We start from the raw sequence: 23895 nt of genomic DNA, 5'->3' as shown, positions 1-23895 counted from the left end.
CAGGATTTTCAGAGCTTATTTTTTATGAAAAAATCCAGGAATTCTTTGGGGTTAATTTTCCATTTTTAAAAACGGCCAAAAATACGACTTTTTAAAAAATGGCTGAAAATTGGATAATAATAATAATGTACATTTCCAGGATAAATCATTTATTTTAATTTTAAACATTGTCCTTTTCATCGTAGGCTTTGTTAATGGAACTGCACATTTAATGATGTTCGCACAGTGCCATATACAAGAAATAGGCCTTAATACATAATAAACATTGCTGTAATAATGACAAAGTCATCATAATACAAAATACTAAGGAATTCTGTTTAATCCCTTAAGCCAAATGGCCAAAGTGAATTTATGTCCATTCAATATTTTTTAACAGTGAAAGCTCTATTTGCCTAAACTATTTTACAATAACATTGTTTTAGCAATAACGGTTCCTTAATTTATAATGTGCGGAGACAAAACAAGCATGGGAGGACCTCAAATTTTAGCCTTATTCATGGGAGGTTTCATGAATCAGGCTGAAATTGGTATTCTTTTCACGGTGTTACTTTTTCCTGCTTCTGTCTCCCAACTGTAGATTCCCTTTCGATTCCAGGGCCAAAGCTGCCAATTATATAACACCAACTTAACACCTTAGCTGCGGTTTGCTGCAAAAACTAAGAGTGCTTCCTGTATTGCACCACAGAAAATTACATGAACTCCCTTGTACCACCGGATTTTCTCTGCTACCATGCTCTTTCAAAACGCCACACAACCAAAAACACCACTCACTCACCCAGCAGCCTCACATACACACACCGACCAATCGAAACATTCAAAACAGAAACAATCCCCATGACTCCCACTCTTAAAGCTGCATACCCTCATTCACCAGAAATGATCTAGAGAATCAAATCCATAATAGATTTTAATTCGAAAAACATTTCAACGGCGGAGAAACAGCAATAAGAAAATCAGTTTAATCCTAATTTTTCGGGGGAAATCGGTTGTCGGTGACAATGATGAGCCTTGACCATTATGAAGATAAGAGGACTAAGCAGTCTAGGAGAGACTGTGGTCATGAATGAGGAGCACTAGGCAGGACTGTGGTCATGAATGAGGAGCACTAGGAGGGACTGTGGTCATGAATGAGGAGCACTAGGCAGGACTGTGGACATGAGGAGCACTAGGCAGGACTGTGGACATGAGGAGCACTAGGAGGGACTGTGGTCATGAATGAGGAGCACTAGGAGGGACTGTGGTCATGAATGAGGAGCACTAGGAGGGACTGTGGTCATGAATGAGGAGCACTAGGAGGGACTGTGGTCATGAATGAGGAGCACTAGGAGGGACTGTGGTCATGAATGAGGAGCACTAGGAGGGACTGTGGTCATGAATGAGGAGCACTAGGCAGGACTGTGGTCATGAATGAGGAGCGTGGTCTTGGCAGGACTCTGGCCGGCAGCCCCACAGGATCAGCACAGGATTGGCTTCACATCGCTCAGGGACATGGGAGGCACACAGGCTGGTATAAATGTAAAGCACTGTTATTTGCTGAAGCAGCTCCCGCTGTCCGTACCGGCACCTGCGGTTAGCGCTCTCTGTGTGGGCGAGGTGTGAAGACAAACAGGTGGCTGGCAGGCATGCGTCTGAGAAGAGATCTGTGTACAGTGTCCCTCTCCTGAGCCTGAAGCAAGGGCCACATACCAGCACGCTTGTACACAGTCTGTCAATTGGACTTGGACTTTCCACATTCAGGTGGGACTAGAGATGCCAGATTTTTACAAAGAAATAAATAAAGAAATGTTTCAAAAAATAAAAAGACAGAAACCACTGGCAGACGCAGGTATAAAATAACTCAGTTGATCCTACAGCAGGACGAAGAACCTTAAAACAAAGCTCAGCCATATCAGCAGCAACCTCCAGAGAGCGGGGCTGAAAACATCACAAGCCACCACATGCAGACGACTTCCAGGGCAGAATTATATAGAGGCTCCACTGCAAGATGCAAACCTCTCATCAGTTATGGTCACCTAATGAGGTCCAAAGGCAGTGGTTCTGCTTACCTGATCAGGTCCAGTGGCTGGTACTTGTACCACATTCCCCAGCGAGCCCAACGCTCATACAGCAGGTGCCTGTGGTTCTGGGCACCGTGCGTTTTAATTGGGTGCCTGCTCTTGTATCCACCCTGTGGGCCAGAAATGAAATATTGAATCAGTAATCAGTCTTTCATGAGGCTCATGTAGACAGGCGAGGATTTCGGCACAATAATATTGCCATGGAAACCCTTTCCGTTCATGAACCTGTTCTACGGGGCCCATCTTAGAGGAACAGAATGATTTCAGACGCTTTTTCATTCCTGCAGTGTGGACCGCGAAGGACAGGTGGTGAGAATCAACTACAACAACGCCATCAGAGACTCCTCCCTGAAAGCCTACATCCACCTCATACCAACCTGCAAATATTCTCACCTATAAAATGGAACCAGGTCAGTGTTCTGTATTTACAAGGTAATTCAGTATTAAAAGCTACATATCATAATTTACACAGATATGCCTGTAGAAACATTACCGGCAGGAGTGGATTTTGTTTTGGGCGACATGGGCAGCCGCCCAGGGTGCCATCTTGCCGGGGGCGGCACGGGGCGCCCGCACCAAAAAAATTGGAATGGTGACATTTGCACAATCAGTTTTCTATTGCTCATTTGCACATCACGTCAATGACATCATGTCACCCCTGTGTGGAATGGGCACTGATTCTAGTGTGTGAGCTAGGCAGGCTGCCTGAAGGTCTCCCACTCAGAAGCATCAGATGGGGAGGGGGGGCGGGGGCAGGTTGACCTCAGGTCTCCCCACTGGAAGGCAGAGGTGGGGGGGAGCGGGGGAAGAGTGTACCTCTAACTTTGTACAGCAATTCATGAAATCAGTCACACTACAAAATGCTACCAAATAATTCACAATTCATTCATAATACTGTGAATATATAGTTTCACAATTGTTGAATTCTTTCTGGTTTGTGTGAAATCATTAAGAATAATATGGCAAATGGCTGGCATTTATATTGCGCATTTATCCAAAGTGCTGTACAATTTATGCTTCTCATTCACCCACTCACACACCAACGGTGATTGGCCGCCATGCAAGGCACCAACCAGCTCGTCAGGAGCATTGCCCAGGGACACTTCGATACACCTAGGGTGGGATCGAACCAGCAACCCTCAGACGGCAGACGACTGCTCTTACCACCTGAGCCAATGAGATGACTGCTCTTACCGCCTGAGTCAATGAGATGACTGCTGTTACCGCCTGAGCCAATGAGACAACTGCTCTTACCGCCTGAGCCAATGAGATGACTGCTGTTACCGCCTGAGCCAATGAGACGACTGTTCTTACCACCTGAGCCAATGAGATGACTGCTGTTACCGCCTGAGCCAATGAGACAACTGCTCTTACCGCCGAGGTGAATTGGTTTAGTTGTGACTCCTGCTTGGCAGTGTTGGGGGATGGGTAATGTATTTTGATGCTCATATAATATGTTTGTATTTGTCTGTTACTTCTGTTTGATATTTATGAGCAGTGGCTGCTCTTGAGCTCAAAATCGAGGATGCAGAAAATATCCCCTTAAACTAATTATTGGTCTTGGCAGGTAAATACATAGCTTCTTTCTTCACGACCTATTAGAGAGACTAATCGATTCAATTTGAGACACTTAGTCGCTACAGACTCTGCACAATGTGATTCAATTCATAGGGACGACGTTGTATTTACAGCATACACGAAAAAATCTACTGCGTTGCAATAAAGGCTATTTAACCTCAGCGGGATTCTTTAATATTCTTTTCCATGAATATTCTCACCGTATGAGTGTGGAAAACAAAGAGTAGCTACATGTGTGAACAATTTTGTACCACAGCGTTGATGAGCGCAAATAAAAAATCTTTTTTTCTATTTTACCTGATTGAGTAAAGTGGCTACACCTTGAAAACAGGTCAAGACCAATAATTAGTTTAGGGGATATTTCCTCCTCGATTTTGAGCTCAGAAGTCTTATATTTATATAGATTTAAATGTTATGTTTAAACATTTGTCTTGATCCAAATGTCAGAATAAAAATGACAGTTAGTGCAGAATGTTGTTTGATAATGGTGTGGGGGATAGACATTCTTGTAGGGGGGGGGGGTGTGCTGAAGAGGGGGGGGGGGGGGGTCATCCAGGGTGTCACTCAAGCTAGAACAGCCACTGCATGTAGAGACATCAGAAATACACTTCATAGTTGGTATGTTTCCTGTATTCAAGAAGTGGAAACTGTGTTCATCCTGCTGTTTAAAAATTAAAATGTGGCCTTCCGGTTACACTGAACGATTATAACAGGGCCTCTGGACCTTCCTGGTGATACCGTGTTTCTGTATTCCTGAGAGTAACACTAATGTTCTCCATTACCGTTCTACGCTCTGGCAAAGGATTATAATGTAATGTAGTTTCCCTTTCCTCAGTTATCATTAACTCCCTTCCCCTGCATTCACCTCTCTCCCTCATACTGCCCCATGTCCTGTCTCTGTAACAGCTCTCTGAATAACCACCTTCAATTACCACGGGGAAGAAGTCCTGTCACAATAAACCAGCAGGTGATAAAGCAAGGTCAACCAAAGCGTTTGCTTCATGGTGGAACCTCTGTTATCAGCACGGACACGCGCACACGGACGCACACGCGCGCACACAAACACGCCAGAGCTGCAGCGCTGGGCTCAAGATGAATCAAATGGACACGAAAACAAATACACTAACTGACCATGGGTCTACCTAACAAAGTGGTCACTGAGTGTATGAGATACTATTTTTTGTGTTAATGTGGAGCTACCACAGGTTTCCAACCACGGCATGAGCAGGTCACAAAACCGACAGTACTGAATGCTAGAAAACACATTTTGACATTATAATTTTATAAGTGTGAAATCATTCATGCTAGTACTCAGGTAGTGGATTAGAAAACTAGGTCAGTCACCAAAGTGGAAAAACCAGGTGTATAGCTACACAACATTATTCTGCAGGTTTGAGAAGAAATAGCTGAAGGCCCATCAATCACTGCAGTTGAGGAAGGCTGTGCATTTCAGCATCGTACCGGAAGTCTGTGCATTTCAGCATCGTACCAGAAGACTGTGCATTTCAGCTTCGTACCGGAAGACTGTGCATTTCTGCATCGTACCGGTGATTCAAAGGGAATACGCAGCTGTTTCCACCTCTTAGACAGAAATGCAACAACATATAATGCAGGACTTACAATTCCTTTTTGCTTTTGAGGGGGTTTCCCATAAATAAATGCTTGGGCAATTGCCAAAGAAGGCTGCAAAGATTTTACATCAGAGGGATAAAATCTCTCTGTTTGAGTTAATAGAATCTGTCCTCTCGATGAGTTCAGTTCAACACCAACACGGGGAAGTACAGTTGCACCATTGATCAAAGCATCTAACTTAAAAGATTTGAGCCATTATTTTTTATTTTTTTTACTTTAAACTGACTGAAAGCACCCTTTATATGCTCTTCACAAATGTGATAACCACGGCACAGAGATAGACATTCCTCACACAAGTAATTATTACTGCCTTAAAGGCATTTCAATGTGGAACAATTTTATGACCCTTTGAACAGTAATAATCTGACTGTGAATGCTCATGGCCACTCATTTTTAATGAATCATATCAGTCTCCTAAATGACTCCATCTCCACCAATAGCTGATGATCTTACCTCATGAGGAGGGAAGGCTGCTTCATATGTCCCGTTGCCCAGTAACCGGTTGATACCTGGAAAGGAGAAGAACTCTATCAGGATGTCACATGATTATCTCACAGAGCCATTTGTTACTTTAAACTAGACACGGAAGGGGAACGTTAAAAACATCCTTCCAATTCCTCAAATAAAAAAAATGTCTCATAATCTCGTCATTCAGATCAACTCAAAAGAAGAAGCATGTTAATACAGCAAACCACTTTTGAAGAATAACAGAACAGCGACTGGTAACCTCACAGTATGACCTGACCCTTGTGGTACAAGGCTGGAGAATGAGATCTCTCTGTACTTCATGGCTGGTCACGGTCGCATTCTTAGGTAAAGCATCAAGTCAACTTTTCATTTTGGGGTCATATTTACATAGTAGCTGAAAAAGTTTGTCATATTTTGTATTTCCTCATTTTCACTTAGTTTTAAACGAGCTTGATGTACACTGATGGTTTCAATCAGTCTCATGTTGTAGCTGATTTTGAATAGTTCCACGGCCAGACTGCTACCATTTTAGTAACTCTTTGTACTTGCGAAGAGCTGTCCCGTTAGCTTTACTTGTCTGATGCATCAGGCATGTTAAAAGAATGAGTAACAGGAAACAGGTCAAAATATTTCAGCCCGACCCAATAAAGCAGGCAGACGTTTTGGGAAAATATTGAATTCTAATACCTTTCTTATTTTACAATAACAAGCCTATGACGCCCTGCCTCTGATATCTTGTCTATGAGATTTGTAAGAATATAGATATATATAATATAGAATAAACTTTTTCTAATATATTCTTTCCAAAGTGACAGATATGCTTCTAAATGCTGTGGTTCAGCTGACAAGCTAAGTAATAATGCAGCTATGCCAGTTTGCTGGCTTAGCCATGTATACATCTAAGCTTAAGTCATTGATACTCATGTGTTAAAGACACGTATAGATAATAACAAGCAATAGGCTATGCAGTGAACGCATTTTAGCTTGCCAAATCAGCTACGCAGTTATAAAGCTAAGACGGAATTGTGTTCGTTAATAAGGTAACTTTATCTAGCCAGCCTCAGTGTTTTTATTACAGATTTTATTCTTTCAGGCCTCAGACAAGAGATCAGAGAGATGGTCCCATAGACTGTCTATTGTAAAAAAAGGTATTCAAATTCTATATTTTCCCAAAACATCTGGCCCAAAGCAATCATCATTTCATGAACTACAACACATAATGAAATGTATGGGTGAAAAAAATTGACCGATCAGGTTTTCTTTGGTTGTTAAATCAACTTGGGTTTTTACATTGAAGTCCACGGCCAAAAACATCTGTGCTCAGCAGCCATACTTCCAGGTGCCTCACTGCTGAGGTTGGCTGAGGAAAGCACTTCCTGTCTAGTTATATATACATTTCTATGGTCCTTACCGATCTTTGACTTCCTGTCCTCATATTTAGTGCGTTGCAGAAGATGGTGGACAATCCTGCTCCGCGTAGAGTTGGAGAAGAATGTTTCTCTGTTGTTGATGGTGAAGCTAAACACAGAAAGTACAAATAAAGCTAATACATTTCAAGGGAATCTTGGTCTGCTCTCTGAATCCACAAAGAAAGTTCAGAAGGAGAAAGGATATTTTACTTCTAAGAAAATTCCTGTAAATTAGCATTGGGCATTATGTGTCAGATATCCTTCCTCTCTAGAAAGGGTCATTTCTATCTGTGAATTAATTTCTGGACAATCTGTCAGAGGAATTTACATGTCCAAATTCACACCCTGATTTATACATTTCCAATATGACATGTTCCGGGGGGTATGATGACTGAGGTGCACACTCACTGGTGCATTCTGGCCCTGCTGAAAGGTGCTGTGTAGCAGTCGGTCTCCTCCAGATCAGGTAAGGCCTCTTTATCCAGCTTCATGGGGTTCCTGGGCAACCAGCTCTTCACCTGCCGCCAAGGCAACTTGAACCTGGGAGGCACAGAGCCAACACTTACTAACACCCCGTGAACAACCACACCTGCACAGAGACAACACTTACTAACACCCCGTGAACACGCTCACCTGCACAGAGACAACACTTACTAACACCCCGTGAACAAGCACACCTGCAGAGCCAATACTTACTAACACCCCATGAACAAGCACACCTGCACAGAGACAACACTTACTAACACCCCGTGAACAAGCACACCTGCACAGAGACAACACTTACTAACACCCCGTGAACAAGCACACCTGCACAGAGACAACACTTACTAACACCCCATGAACAGTCACCCTCCACACATTCTGATAATGCGCCTAAAGCTCTTCTCACAACATTCAAATCTGGGGTGGGTTTCCCGATAACATCGGATCTTAAGAGTAACGTGTGTAAGTGGATGGATGGTCTCTCCTTATGTGGGTTTCCTGAACACAGTCATTAGACAGACTCTTAATACATAGTGTTATCATTAAACTATAACTCTTTTGAACTAAATATAATACTAAATAAAAACCAATATTAAAACAAAAGATTACACGCTAATAATTACGGAAACTTTCCCAAACATTATCCACCCCAGACATCATCTTTGAAGTGGTCTTGCGGTTTAACCCTATAAACGCTGCACCCATGTGGTTGATTCGTTGACGTCCCAAGTTACTGTTGCGTTCGTATTTCTATTATGACAGCTACAACTGTTTTCTGACTAACGTTAAAGTTTATTTCGTAATCCTTTCAGCCATTTTTCAGAGAACTATATATTTGCCGGGACTATACCAAAGTGAATGTCATCTTTAACTATATCAGAGGACAGTCATTTTTGTGTGTACCTGGGTTGAAGTTTGGTGGTACAGCAGACATCATAGTGCTTTCGGTCTATATTCGGTGTATATTCCGATATTGTACTTTTGGAAATAGTTTTATGTCATTTGCCTCCTAAAATCCAACCCCATGTCCATGTCATATAAGGTGGTAACAGACAATTACATGATTTGGACTTAATAAAACTGTAAATAAACCTGTAATTGTACTGGCTAACGGGGATAATGGGTGCATATTAAAATGGAAATAAAGTTCCATTTTAAATGTGCTGCAGGTTGGTTCGAAAGCATTAGGGTGAGTAATCCTTTTTGGAGAGCTTTTTGGACACTTTGGGCATGCTTTATAAAAACATACTCTCATATATGTGAATAAAACACAGGTTACTTTTCTTTACATTTTGTATCAAAAAATCTGTTTCAATAGAAGAATAAGATTTTCTGATCATCCATGTCTGAACACAAAGCTATGCAGATGTTTCGTATTTCCAGAGATTTGGGGAAACTTGTGGATATCTGGGTGGAGATTTGGGAGAACTCATGTCGATATCTTTACCAGAACTTGCATTCAAGTCTTTGCACAAATATCAAGTAGTTCTGGGTTGGTCCTTGACTTTTAGAAATGTAGATATCGAGTGCTAAACTATGATTGAGATGCGTAGTTTGCGTGACACATACTTCCGGGAGTGCCACGGGAGAACTCAAGCGGCATAAACACAAGAGGAGAAGGAGGTGGGGCAGAGTTGTCTTTGTCTGCAGTAACTTATGACAATAGAAGAAAGTACAAGCAGTAAAGTGAACGAAGAAAAGAAACCATTCCGACACTCAGAAGAAGGAATATGTGGGATAAACATATTCACACATATTCACAGGGAACTATGCGCATGGAAGTGTGGAACAGACCTGAATGTCCTTCAATCACCATCGGTGGCCCCTAAATCCACCAAAACCAAGGAATTCATAGAGTGCCCCTTTAAGAGTGAAGAAACACTTTTGTTACAAATGTGTTCAGGAAACTCACGTTATTTTAAAAGTGATCGAAAGAGGCATTTTAAGAGGTTCTTCATGTTGAGGCTTTTGGGAAACCCACCCCTGTTCTTCACCAAGAATAATTAATGATGTAAATCATAGGTTGATAACTTGAGGACAAGCTTGGCCTGAGATTCATTATAACAAATTATTTGGTTGGGTTGTGACACCAGCAGGTATTAGAAGGGCCAAATGTTCATCACTACGCAATTTAGCTTCTTCATAGCTCTGTAATGCATGACATAAAAACCATTATCAGTCAAAGCATGCATAATCCCATAAGTAATCCTGCAGATATTCAATTTCACCTACTTATTTTTATGAAATCTAACATTCATACACAAAATCCACCACCGTTGCCTATTGACTACGTCTATGCCGTATGAAAAGACTGCTGTCTGCCTGCGCAGACATTGTAATTCATAAAACAGACAGGACAGATCACTGTATATAACACACCCTCCTCTCATCATTGCTTTATTTGACTGGTTTCTGGAAGGTTGGCCTTCAGGAATGAAGAAATGGATAAAATCATGAAAATCATAAAATCATGATTACCACTCCCAGGCAGAATTCAGTCCTCTGCACAATTTTGGGATATCGAACGAAGATGAAAGCACAACAATAACTACCCATGTCCCTGGTCCTTTGTGCTCAATTAGCACAAATAAACCACCATCTACAGGGAACCATTAGCACTGTAGATATGATCTAAATCTTAGAAAAACTAGTTTATTAAAACTTAATAAACTAAAAATTAAAGAAGTTAATCATTGAACACAAGTTCATCATTTAAGAGTCTGTGATTAAACTTTATCATGGGTGTTAACCCAACCCTACTCTGACAGAGGAAAGCAGCAACTGTTCAAGATAACTGTAGATTCACCTTTGCTGGAGAAAATCTATTGAGTCACTATCTGTTCAAATTAGTTTTAGAACCGCATATACTTCAGTGGCTCCCAGCCCTGTTCCTGTAGGTTTTCCACGAACCCTAATCTGGCACACCTGATTCCACCTTTTAGCAGTTCAACAAGATCTTGAGCCATTGAATGAAGCATGCTTTGTTAGGGTTGGAGTGAAAACCTACAGGATGGAAAGATCTCCAGGAACAGGTTTGGACAGCCCTGATGTACAGTGTTCAGGAGAGCCAAAGGTCAGTCATAAGACATTCAGGGGGATCCCACTGAGTAACTGCAATGTTTATGTGCCTATGAATCCATATATAGCAGAAATAAAACTTTGCATGATTTACGAAGCAGCCACAGTGGGTGGTAAGCACAGACAACAGCAATACCAGGGACAAAGTATTCTGTCTGGGTTATACATATTTAAATAGTGTTATCCACAAACATTTTGTGCAAAAATCACAATGCAAATGAGGATCAATACAGGTCTTGTCCGATTCATAAAGATGACTGCAATTACAGCTGGCGGTAATGGGGAGCAATCTATTTTAGAAATGCGTATGCCGGGGAATGTGTAAACTTCATCAATGCAGCTGTCAACTGCAGGAGCAGGACATGTTAGGCTAGAGAGGGGATCTTCAATATCAGGGTATTGCTGCTCTTGCTACCAGAGAGACATTTTTCAAACTAGAATTGCAAAGATGACAATGATATTGAACCTGCCCCCTGTAATTTATAGTCTGCTGTAATTTAGGTAGGCTACTCCCGTGTATGTAGAGAAATGGTCCACTCCAAAAATATTAGGACAGCAAGGTCAATTCTTTTGTTTTTGCAATACACTGAATGCATTTGTGGTTGGGATAAAAAGATGAACACGAGACAAGCTTTTATTCCTTGGTAATTACGCCTAGATGTGTTAAACTGCTAAGAATATGGCACCTTGGTATCAGACCACACAATCTTTAGGTGAGGAAAAGTATGGAAACAGAGAATATTTAAGTAAATTAAAATAAATAACAAATAATATTTTGTAGCATATCCCTTGCTTGCAGTAAGGATACTTACATCAAGCCTGCGACCCACTTTTCTCCCTAATTAAGTCCTTTGCTGTGTGTCATTGGATCATTTTTTTGCTACATGATGAAGTTCCTCACAATTAGTTTGGACACATTTCTCTATAAGTTGGCAGACAGAATGTTTCTGGAGACTTTTGAATTCATCCTGCTGTTACCATCAGTTACATCATCAATAAAGATTAGAGAGCCCACTCCAGAAGCAGCCATGCAAGCCCAAGCCATGACACTTCCTCCACTGTGCTTCACAGATGAGCTTGTATGGTTTGGATCATGAGCAGATCCATACTCTTTCTTGTTTAACCAATCAATCTAATAAAACACAAATGGGCAACAAGGACCGCCTGTCATTACATGTTGTCAAACAAATCAAAATAAAATACCAGGGAAAAAAAGCTGAAATCAGTTCTGTCATGTCATGTACATCTCTTGACCTCAAAATGAATTGCCTTCATTGCATAGCAAAAAACAAAAGAATTGACCTTGCTGTTCCAATTCAATTTTGTAGGGGACTCAAATGTTACTGAATTAAATGTATTTTATATTTATTATTATGATTCATTTGAAATGGTCCAATCATATGAATTGAGATAGTAAGTGCCAAAAAAATCAAAGAAGTCCCATTTGTGAGCATTCAGCCACCTGTAACAGAAGGGTTCCATTTCTGAGTCATGATTATTCCTGCATCATGATTGGCAGCCTAGCCTCATGGAATAAACGTCACGGAAAGCACTTTTTTGCAGAACCACAGTTACGTTCCCACAGGTGCACTTTGCTGCAGTTTGAAAACGAAACGTCCACTGGGGGTGGTAAAGAAGCTTAGACTAAGTAATGTAACGTGATGAGCTAACGTTATAAACTCATTTTAAGTACCTATTTCTACTAGCGACACGTCGTGTGTGGGTTTAAAGTGACTGTTAAGCAGCTGGAAATTTTGAAATAACCATAAATTATCACAGATGTATCCGCTACACATCCATCAAATATCTATTCAAACTATAATTACAAACATTTAAAGTCAGACAGATTCTGTACGGAAAGCAATGTCAGGATTGTATGGGCGTGGTCTGGACCACCTCACCACCCCACCTCCCTCCTCAACTCCTCCCAAAATGTACCACCCTCAGGTAAACTGTACTGGAGAAGATGAGAGACTGGGAGAAGGATTAAGAGCTGAAAAATAGCAAAATGCAAACTCAACACAGAAAGGCCCCACTCAGAATTTAAACCCAGGACATTGTTGGTGTGAGGCAACCACTAGTTAAGCAGAGTGGTTAAGCTGGCCTCTCAAGGCAGTTCTCCCATCAGTGTCTTGTCAGAATGCAGGCTTCCCTCTAGCACGGCCAGTTTAATTTTGAAACTGCTGCAAAGTGTGCCTGTGAGAACATAATTGCGCTTCTGCCAAGGAGTATCCCGAGGTGTGGATATCCCATGAGAGTAGGTAGAAAATGTGTAAAATGGCAGGAAAGTTTCCAGTTCATGTTACTGAAATAATTATTGCTCAACCTCAGAAATAGGTGAGCAAAAGCAGGCATGTATTTGATCTGTATTATTCAGCTCAGGCCAGCGAGATGAGGCAGGGCCTCAATGCAGACGCAGCAGAAACAATGCAGCAGAGAACACTCAACTCACTCAAAAAATATCTTGCAGAAACTGGCCTGATGACGTGAGACTGATCTGCACTCACAATTTGGACATGGTGGCGTGTTTACGTGATTTGCATAAATACGAAAAAGTGAAATATTGCAAAGATAAAATTAAGCAGCAGTTGCAAATTAAGCAGCACAAACTGTGCTGTGTATTTTTTAGCGGACCTACCCCACAGTGTCTCTCTGTGTCTGTTGGTTTGACTCCACACTAGACTGGATTCGGTGGTTGAACCTGAAAGAATGCAACTATCAGCTAACCGATCCGTCAGACAACGCACCTTCCCATGGCCTTACTCTTCCAGTCAGTGAAGTAACATTTCTTCCTAAAAACAAAAAAGGGGTTTAAATACACTGAAGAGATCATGCAAAATTTAAGAGGATGGAAAGCTATAAATATGGAAGACTATGGTCTAATTGGATAGTTTTTCAAAAAGCACATATTTTAAAAATAATTAGACATTATAAGCTGCTGGAAGCTGTATAATAAATTATGCATCAGAAGCTGTGATAGCTGTTGTCCTATGCGCTTGTCTTTAAATCATCTTAGTTACAAAAACAACAGCTGGGTTTAATTTGGAAGGGGTCTTTGATTTTTGAAAATTTTGAAACTTGTTAATTGTGAAAAATAGGTTTTGGGTCTATAGTCATAAAGCATCCCAGAGTAGTGCTAGCCTAGGATCAAGGTTCCTCTGCACATATCCTAGCCATTGTTTATGTGAGATAAAAAGGCAGAACTGAAAATGTTTTGGAAGGAAAGTAAATTCAGATGTCAGCTGTTTTAATGTCACCTATTCTCCTCTTTCATGCATTAAGCATGAAATTAGCTTTTAATTAGTTACTTAGTAGTCAACAAATACATTAACTAATATCTCAGTAACATATTTTCATAGGCTAAACAATTGGGTAACCATTCACAAATCCATTAACTATTTTGTATTTCAATAGGAATTGGCATTAGTTGTTAATATGAATTAATGATGTACAAATACATTAACACGGTGGTATTGATTAGCTTTTCAGTGGGTAGTAGTTAAAAAGTAAAATAAATAAATACATGTATATATACTACCTAAATATCCAGCAAACTTATAATTGTTAACAATTAACAAATATGTACCTTATATAATCTATATTAGGGCTGCCCAACCCTGTTCCTGGAGATCTACTGTCCTGTAGGTTTTCACTTCAACCTTAACAAAGCCACACCTCATTCAACAGCTTCAGATCTCATTGAGTTACTTAGTAGGTATTAGTAGAATCAGGTGTGCCAAATTAGGGTTGAAGTGAAAACCTACACGACGGTAGAGCTCCAGGAACAGGTTTGGGCAGCCCTGCTCTATATAAATTGACATTAAAGGCCCACATGCATCAGCTTTCTCTTTCTGGTTCCTAGCATCTAAAACAAAACACTTGCGAGAAGCAGTAACGTAGGTTTAAAAAAAAAGTTCCCAACCCTGCCCCCAGAGCACTCCAGGGCCCAATGCTCAGTTCAGTAGCAACGTCATTCAATAATTATGCAAAAACATATATTGTGTCACGTGTTGTGTCACGTGGGAAATCGTTTTATGAGCTGCTAAAATATGCATACTTCCACCAAAATGTTTATTATTTTACTTGAATCAATATGGAATACAAATGGATGTGGAATACCAAGCTCCAAGAAGATATGAAAAGCTCATGAATATGAAAACTATGCATGGGGGCCTTCAAATAATCTAGTTGCGAACATTACTTAATGACATAAAAATATTACAATAAAGTATCAACTTAACTTTTCATTAGTAAGTAGTTCAATACATTAACTAATGTGTTCGTGACTTGGCTCTGCATTTGAATATGATGAATGAATATGAGGTTAATGTGCAGACTGTCAACTTTCTTTTAAGGGTATTTGAGGGTAACTGTCACCAAATAAGGTTATCAGATAGGGCAAATTGTAGGAGAAAACATGGAATAAAAAGTTGTTATAAAAGTGATGAATACTCTTCAGGAATTATATCCTTCATCACCTACCAAGCTGCTGTAATTTAGGAAACACATAACGAAACTAATTTGAGAACATGCAATCAAAAAACCACCTTCCATTACCAGGACAGTCTTATTCTTCATTTTTCTGTATCTGCTGTGTGTTTTCAGAATTGTGCTATAAACTGGATGTATAATGCAATGAAAATATAGTTTTGTTCTGTTTCATGCTGCCTTTTTTGTTTCCATAAAATGCCACATTTAGAAAATTGTGCCACTTTTCTAATTAGCGTTCAAGCACCTATTATCAGACAGGTTCCCCAGACAAGAACAAAATGTAAACATATTTTCAGCTGTATATAAAAATAGGCGAAAATATTGGTAACACTAGGTACCTGGTTAGGTACCTAATTTGATTATTATACTCGGGTAGTTTTTTTATTTGTATTTCTTTTTTTATTCAGATTTCTTTTCCTGTGCTCACAAAGACATGGGACAGTGCTCGGTGTGCATTTGGGATCATGTTGTAGAAGGGCCTTTCAAGAAAACAAAACAGATGTCCTGTCCGATAATAGGAGCTTGGACGCTAGTGATCTAATTAGTGATCTGGGGTTAAAATATTAATTTCCCAATGCTAGTAACGGAAAAATCAGTTAATGCAAGGCCAAAGAGATCTTGTAAAAAGATAATGTGTTTAAAGGTCCAGATTTATCTATCGCTGTACTAACCAACACCAGCTCTCACCCCAAGAATCTTTCATGCCAAGATGTAGGAAGGGTTACCTGAAGGGCATCCGGATGTTCATCTGCTCAGCGTATTTACATAGTGTGTCCCAAGGGGCATGGATCTTCACAAACATGATGTCATTGTTGGTCAGAGAAGGCTTTCAAAAGAACACAACTGGTTACTTAAGGCGGTCAGTTAGCTGGGTGATCTGAAGATTATTTTACATCAGGTCTCAAAAAAGTGAAGTTATTACATAACAGAGAAAAATGTAATACAATTTACTTGCCTTTGCTAGGAACAAAATTACTTTGATGCTGTCAATAGCCGCCATAATTGTATTTCTCTAATTTACCTCATCTACTTGACCAGTCTAGCATTTTCCTATCTGAGCAAAGATAAAGTTTGTTGATAGTCCACTGAAAGGTAGCTGACACAGTACACAAACATTTTGTTGAGCAGCTGTTAATAGTCCATTGAAATGACTCAGTTTTGGACTCAGCGCAGATGATAGACTGTTGACATGACTTAAAGGACAATAAAAACCCTTGGACATGACTTAAAGGACAATATAAACCCTTGGTTCTCAACAGGGGGAGTGGGGGCTGCCAGTGGAGTGAAATGGTTCAATCAGTCAGTGTAGAAATCCACAGAAAACTGCGTATGGATGACACCCTCTGGAATTCCTCAAATCAGCAGTTAAAGCTAGCTTGCTTTCTTTCTTTTTTCCCCATTGCCAGTGCCCCTAGTTTCTTGTATTTTGGTGGCTGTTTCCCAACTTGCTTATATATTATACATCACCGTATCACACAGAGACTTTTTGCAGGCAAACTATTGTACCCTCCTGTAAAACCAAATAGATGGGTTTTCCCATCTCCAGAGAGCGGGACTCCCCTCCATATCTACAGTATTGGTACAGTCTGCGGGAAGGAAGCAGGGCAATCCAAAACCGGTTAAGTGGGCACACACCTGGACTACGCTGCAAATCAGTCCAGGCTTTTAAAGTGTTAGGCGGCTGAGACCGGGAAACCACAGGAGAGAAGAGAGCCAAGACGCAAAGCTGCATGCAAGTTATTTTCATTGCATTTATTATTTCGGTTTATTATTTTTCCCGTTTGTTTGCGGTCTGCTTTCTCCCTCTCCCTGTGTCCAGCTCTTCTGTCCTCTCAGGGGTGTGTCGCAGTGTGTGACAGTTATCAACATTGCTGACAGGGGCTGTCATACGTCTGACTGCAACAATTGACAAGAATAGAAATCTCAGCACATTCCAAATTTCTGAACCCATTGTTTCACTTTATTTTCCCAGCCTTTCGTAAGATGCTTTTGCCTATACAAATCAAACTGTAGGCTATGTTAAAGTAAAGGGTTTCTTTACAGTACTCCCTCGTAACAATGCTATCATTAAAGGATTCAGTGGTTGTGACTAATCTTCAAATACGGAAAATTGTGCCGGACTCCGGTGTGTGGCAGAAACTATATGGGTTCACTCATGCCTGTCAACGCAGAAGTGGAACTGGACCCTCTCTCACTTTTTTTATTACTAATAAAAATATATAACATTATGTCAGTGATAAAACAGTGCTCCCATGAGACTAGAAGCAATGTTAAATACAACTCTCATTTCCTCTTAGGCTACATTTACCTCCTTCATTGAGGCAGCTTGTATTATTACGAAATGTTAGAAAATGTGTATTGTACCTTTAACAGCAGTGCATTGTGGTTTTGGTAGGGCACTGGGCTCATCCCAATCCCTTATTTTTCTCCTCTTTTTTCTTTTTCTTGCTCTTTATCCACTCCTAGCTCCACCCATCGAGAGAGGCTAAGAAAAGTGGCAAGAAACATAAATTAAGACATGGCCTGTCCTCGCTCCTTCAAACGTCAGTTGGAAGCCACGTCAGTTACAGACGAGGCAGATGGGGAGAGGTGGATCCACAGGTCGATCTTTTATACATCAGGCTTTCCGAAAAAATACTTGAGTTGATGTTTTCTTGTCCAAAGGAAAGATTGTGAGTTCATAACTTCTACTTCAGAAGGAACTAGAAGCTGCATACTCCTAGAAGGAACATTTAAGGAATGTTGGACATCAATCGATTTCCGGGTCAGGAGCAAGGAAAGAAAAAGAGGCAAAATAGGCGATTGGAATGAGCCCACAGTCTACTAGCTTTGAGATTGGCAGAGAGAAGCGATTGCCACTACATTTTGTTTTGAATGTATTGATTCCATTAGGGACATCGGGAGTATGTTGGAAACAAACGAGCTGGCAGATAAATACCATCTGCTTCACGGAATATACCATCTGCTTCACGGTATCAACGCGGTACCTCCCTTCATTCACTTACCACAGCGGGAAGAACGGACGTTATATTCGTGAAGTCAGAAAAGGTCATAATAATGTAGGGATGAGGATTGGGAGATTATTAAATTCGTAGGGGGCTGTAATTTTGAGGGAATGAATGGGAATGAATGGATCAACAGGACACCAGTCTTTCCATAGATGTGTCTGTGATAACTACACTGATTGCAAGCCAATGATATCTCCTATTTAGTCCAGACATTCACATTTCAGATGTCGGTGTTCTTAGTTCTTAATTGAAATTCCCTGAACTCTATAGATGAACAATAGCTATGCATTTTCGCAGTCTTGTGTTAACTAGTGAATGAAATCAGAACCTGCACTGTTGTAAGATCCTGACCCATCAGCAGTAACATTCCATTTTAAAATGCACATAATATTTATTGGTACAACAATAGCATTTATTTATTTCTTTGACATGCAGAGGTAGCTAACGTTAGCTGGCCCAGGTGTTCGCCTTCTGCCTAACCTACTAAGCTAACGTTAACCAGTTTAACTGAGAAAGCTATAGCTATCCAGGTAATATTGAAAAGCAACATTTTGAACATAATGATTAGCTGATGTTATATTAAACAATTTCTCAGAAAAAAACCTTGCTATGGTTTGCAAAAGCAAACTCACTAGCGAGCAAAAATTTCCACATCATATTATTTGTTAATTGAGCTACCTGTGAGCTACCGGAAAAAAACAGCCAGCTTTTCATAAACAGTAGCATTGTATAGTACTTATGGTGTTCAAAAGACTGCTATGTCATTTTAACTGAGATTACAGATAACTAACAGATTTTTTTTGTACTGCAATCTTCACTGAATTGCTTGCTTTCTTTAAGTGTAAAGGGTAATCTGACTCAGCGTAGCTGTTTGCTCTGCCATCTCGTTACAGCCTTCTTCCTTCATATGCACTGCGTGGGCCATCTTGCGCATGCATGTTTTAACAAGATAAGTCAGTAATTCGAGAATAGAAGCATGAGATTCTTGCTACGGGTCCAGCAAAATGTTAGTCTGTGAGATTTGCACTTTCACCCATGTACACAAACTGCAGTCAATGTTATGTAGCTGCCATCCTTATATATGGACTACTGTTCTCTTTTTTCCATTTTAGTCTCTTTATACAAATGAGTACTATGCAAATATGCTAATTTCTAAGAATTCACACTTCCAATTACTATCATGAATATGCAGATCACAATATGTGCTAAAGAGTGGAAGACTTAGCGAGTGTTTCAAAACCATTGTGACATTTTGTAGAGCTGAAGGTAAGTGTTATGGCTGGAAGTAGAGGAGACTTCTTACTTCTCTCTCCAACATAAGTCCCTCTGCACGCAGGTTCCTCTCAAAGGTACATCTCTTCTCCACCTGGGGGCTGGACTTTTTGTACACCAGGATGTAATCAACGCGCTTCTTCCCGTCTCTAAACAGAAGGCCGGATGGAGGAGCTCGGTTTCTCTTCTGCAGACGGATCACAGCAGACAAGCTCTCAAGATGGAGACTAGCATGTGATTTACTTGAGACTTCCTGTATTTCTCAGATGGAGAACAAGATCAAGGACAAGGACAAGATCAAGATGCTCGCATGCTAATGAAAACAGAGTACTTTAAACGCCGAGAAGATACTAAAGTTCAGTATTATCTTGAGTAAAACCTGTTGCTGTCTCCAAAATTGCTGTCCTTTGCTAAGTTCAGAACTGCTCTTTCATTAAATCGGTATTTAAAAAAACGATACTACTTGCTGCTCATAGAATACATATTTTTGCATGGATCTGCATTGTACTACCTCAAAATATGACACACATTATTTAATCTTCCAATGAAAACATTGTCATTTAAGAGATTTAAAACAATGATGTAATTCAACTTATCATTGCTCAACAGCATGTTTTGATTATTTTGTTGATTCACAAACAATGAGTTGCACATGTTTAGAGTTTAAAATAATTTCCTGAATTAGCATGCGTATTTGTCGCACTGAATGGTTTCAGATCTTTAAACAAAATCAATTATGAGTGAATAAACAATGACTTAAAATTATAATTTCATTTATTTCATGAAATAATTTAAAAAATGAAATAATAAAATTATAATTAAATAATTAAAATATTAGCTTTTGTGCAGTTTCTTTAAATAGTTTTAAGGTGTGCTACCTTCACACCGAGGATCATTTGTCGCAAACAAACATATTGTAATATGTTATATATATATACATACATAAGTATGTTGCATATACTACATACTTCAATGGTTACTATAGATGTAGCATAACACTAACATAACAACTTGTCAATTTGGATAGTTCCCAGAGCAATTTTTTTAATGCAAGCAGGAATGCTTCAGCCAGCATCTTTCACTGACACTTTTATTAAAAAAACAACATCACATCCAAAGTACATTACTCAGTTACAGTATGGCATCTCATTCATACAGCTTGAATGAGAGTTTGTTTCAAGAATGTGGGCGGCCTGTAGCGTAGTGGTTAAGGTAAAGGACTGGGACACGCAAGGTCAGGGGTTCTAATCCCAGTGTAGCCACAATAAGATCCGCACAGCCGCTGGGCCCTTGAGCAAGGCCCTTAACCCTGCATTGCTCCAGGGGAGGATTGTCTCCTGCTTAGTCTAATCAACTGTACGTCGCTCTGGATAAGAGCGTCTGCCAAATGCCAATAATGTAATGTAATGTAACGTCAAAAAAAGCAAAAGCAAAAGCAAACCGACAGTGAAAGTATTAAATATAGAGGATGCCCCTTCAAAAGGAGAGGACTGAGCAAGATTGATGAAAATTTGACTTCCAAATCTGTAATAGAATGTGCTTTGTATAATTCTGTCCACTATGCCACACATAAGTGGAGGTACATTTTTGTTCTTCAAGGATTACATTTCCCAAATGTACCCTGAAAGTACAGTCATGTTCAAATTAATTACATATTGCAGGTTAGGGGTACACATGTATGGACCTATAGGGTACCTCCCCAGCGAGGTACCCTAAAGCATTTGTAACTTTTTAGGCACTTTTCTTACCTTCATGTGCATCAAATTGCATTCAGTTTGTATGTAGTTTGTGGGAAGACTGCACACAACTTTTATGCCTTTTACAACTTTTACTCTGTTAGAAAGGGCACGGTACCTGAAGGGACTGTGTTCAGCACTTTTACTCTGTTAGAAAGGACACAGTACCTGAAGGGACTGTGTTCAGCACTTCTACTCTGTCAGAAAGGGCACGGTACCTGAAGGGACTGTGTTCAGCACTTTTACTCTGTCAGAAAGGGCGCGGTACCTGAAGGGACTGTGTTCAGCACTTCTACTCTGTCAGAAAGGGCACGGTACCTGAAGGGACTGCGCTCGGGCCTCCAGTTTGGCTCTCGACCCGGGGGTCCTGATCAGGAGTGACTCGTCTGTCCTGGACTCATAGGTCCCAGCTTCTGACGCCTCGGCATACAAGTCCTTACCTCGATCTGCCAAAGACAAAAAAAGAGTTATCATTACCGTATCTTCTTTCTTTCTGAACACATTTATGGTTAATGGCACTACAATATTAAATTGTATGTGATGTCGGTTGATTTGAACATGAACTTTAAATGCTTAAGAATAAAGCCATTTATTAGGGATTAACTGAACAAATTAAAATGCACCAGAGGCCTCCAAATTAAGAAAAAAAAAGGCCAGGGGACATCAACTGAACCCCCCCTGGCTACTTTTTCTCTTTGGCCTACTATTACATTGCTGGGGAACACTCTGCAGTGATTCACACTTGGCTGCCAATGTGCAATAGTGTTACTTTTAAATTAATTAAGGTCTTTGAGGTGGAAAAAAAAAGAAAAAAGAAAAATGAATCTGAATTTTCTGAGTGTTCTTTTATAATTACAGTGGACTCAATCAATCAATTTTCATTTGTTTAGTGCTTTTAACAAAGGGGCTTTGTCACAAAGCAGCTTTACAGAGAAACCGGTCCTCAAGAGTTTATATGCAACTCCTTCAAGTAATTCCCTTAGCAAAGGGAACATCAACCCTTAAGTGAGTGAAGGAAAACACTTAATGCACTTTTATACAACCAGGCACTGGAAATTAGCTGTGACCATAGTGTTGTGTAAATGGGTCAAATGTGTGTGAAATAGTTTTGTCATGATACCAAAATTTTGACTTTGATACTGATACCAACCTAAGTATCACGATACCGGTTCTGAAACGATACCACGGCAAAAACCTAAAAGATCAGTAAAAGTAATGGAATAAATACAAGATGGCAGAACATGGAAAATTCTTTTTTATTTATAAAATAATAAAAAATATTTTGACACTGTACAAACTTAAATTATCAAAAATAAGCTGTATAGCTACATAGCTATAGCTATCTGTTAAAAAATAAAATTGGTTCACAATATAAAGGCATTTTTGTCACAGAACGTGCACATGTTTGTGAGAGAAAAACACCCCATGTTGTGATTTTCACGTTTACTTATTTTCTGACCAGTTCACTTATTTTCTGACCAGTTCTTTGGCCAGTTCAAGGTTCTCAGCCAGGAAAACAAGCGAGTCAATGTGTCTAGGACTACAGACCATGCCTGATGAGCTGAACACTGGTTCTGAAGCTCAACTTGAGGCTGGAATGCACAGGTACCGTCTCACAATGTGCAAGACTGGGCGGGGTGCCTCCATGGTTCCTCCATCCGCTGAGTGGGTCTTCAGATGCATTTATCGCTTTCATTTGTTTGTACAACAACAATTCACAGGTAAGGTGGTCAGCAGGGGATTTGGGATGACCCACCGTCCCAGTAATTCATTAATTCAAGCTCTCAACTGTTTGTTCTTCGACTTGCCCTTTCAGTTTTTAATTACCACTTGTATATAAATTGCCGATAATCTTGCCTAACAACATTTTCAATAAATTTCTGATGAGAAAACACATATATATAATTTCCATGACCTGACATTATTATCCTGTTCAAGATATGAATTTGTCTTTATATAACAGGACTATTATCTGTGGATGAGATTTGAGGGTATTATAGAGGAAATAGAAATAGCATTATTTATGTGAAAGTCGTGATTCAATTGGAATTCCTCTGAAGAAGGAGTTCGCTCTCCATTATAAGATCTGCCATACAGGGTTGAGTGATTGCTTCTTTGCAATCTATACTTTAGATCTTTCGGAAAGGGGGTTAGAGAAGATAAACATCCTCACATACTTATCAGCCCCTGCAGGAATTAATTAATGCACTGAGCATGCGCAGGGAATAAATGCTGTTGTTTATCATTTTACTTTTCATTTTTTCCCCTCTGGCATTGTGTCGAGTCTGTGGACGTCGAGCAATGTCCTTGAAGGACCATGTTCATTGAATCAGACCTTGAGTGCTTGCACCATTCATTGACATTGCCATCTCTCAATGACCAGACTAGTGGAGCTGGTTATTGGCCTTATTCTAGCATTTTGTTGTTTTCGCTCTGTACTCCAGCAAACAAACAGCTGAAATAAAACATAAAAAATAAAATCACTTTACGGTTAAAGTGCAGATTTCAGCTTTAATTGAAGGGTTTGTATACCCATATTGGGTGAACGTGTAGGACTTACAGCCCTTTTTAATACACTAATATTACATTGCAAATCCTTTGTAATCAATGACTGCCTGAAGTCTCCCACCCATAGACATCACCAGATGCTTGGCAACTTCCCTGGTGATGCTCTGCCAGGCCT

General features: G+C 40.0%; 1 protein-coding gene across 1 annotated transcript in view; it reads right to left on the bottom strand.

Moving 5' to 3' along the window:
• The window catches only part of ano3 (anoctamin 3), a 92715-nt gene that overhangs the window by 45451 nt on the left and 23369 nt on the right, over nt 1-23895 (bottom strand). The window contains 9 exon segments of the mRNA XM_061246135.1: nt 2046-2167; nt 5721-5776; nt 7147-7253; nt 7553-7684; nt 9856-9858; nt 13453-13497; nt 15922-16022; nt 19508-19663; nt 21531-21658. Coding sequence (XP_061102119.1) covers nt 2046-2167; nt 5721-5776; nt 7147-7253; nt 7553-7684; nt 9856-9858; nt 13453-13497; nt 15922-16022; nt 19508-19663; nt 21531-21658 — 850 coding nt within the window.

Source organism: Conger conger, chromosome 6 (assembly GCF_963514075.1).
Source record: "Conger conger chromosome 6, fConCon1.1, whole genome shotgun sequence".
NCBI classification, from domain to species: Eukaryota; Metazoa; Chordata; class Actinopteri; order Anguilliformes; family Congridae; genus Conger; species Conger conger.
Note: the sequence above shows the minus strand (reverse complement) of the source record. Positions and strands in the feature narration are given on the sequence as shown.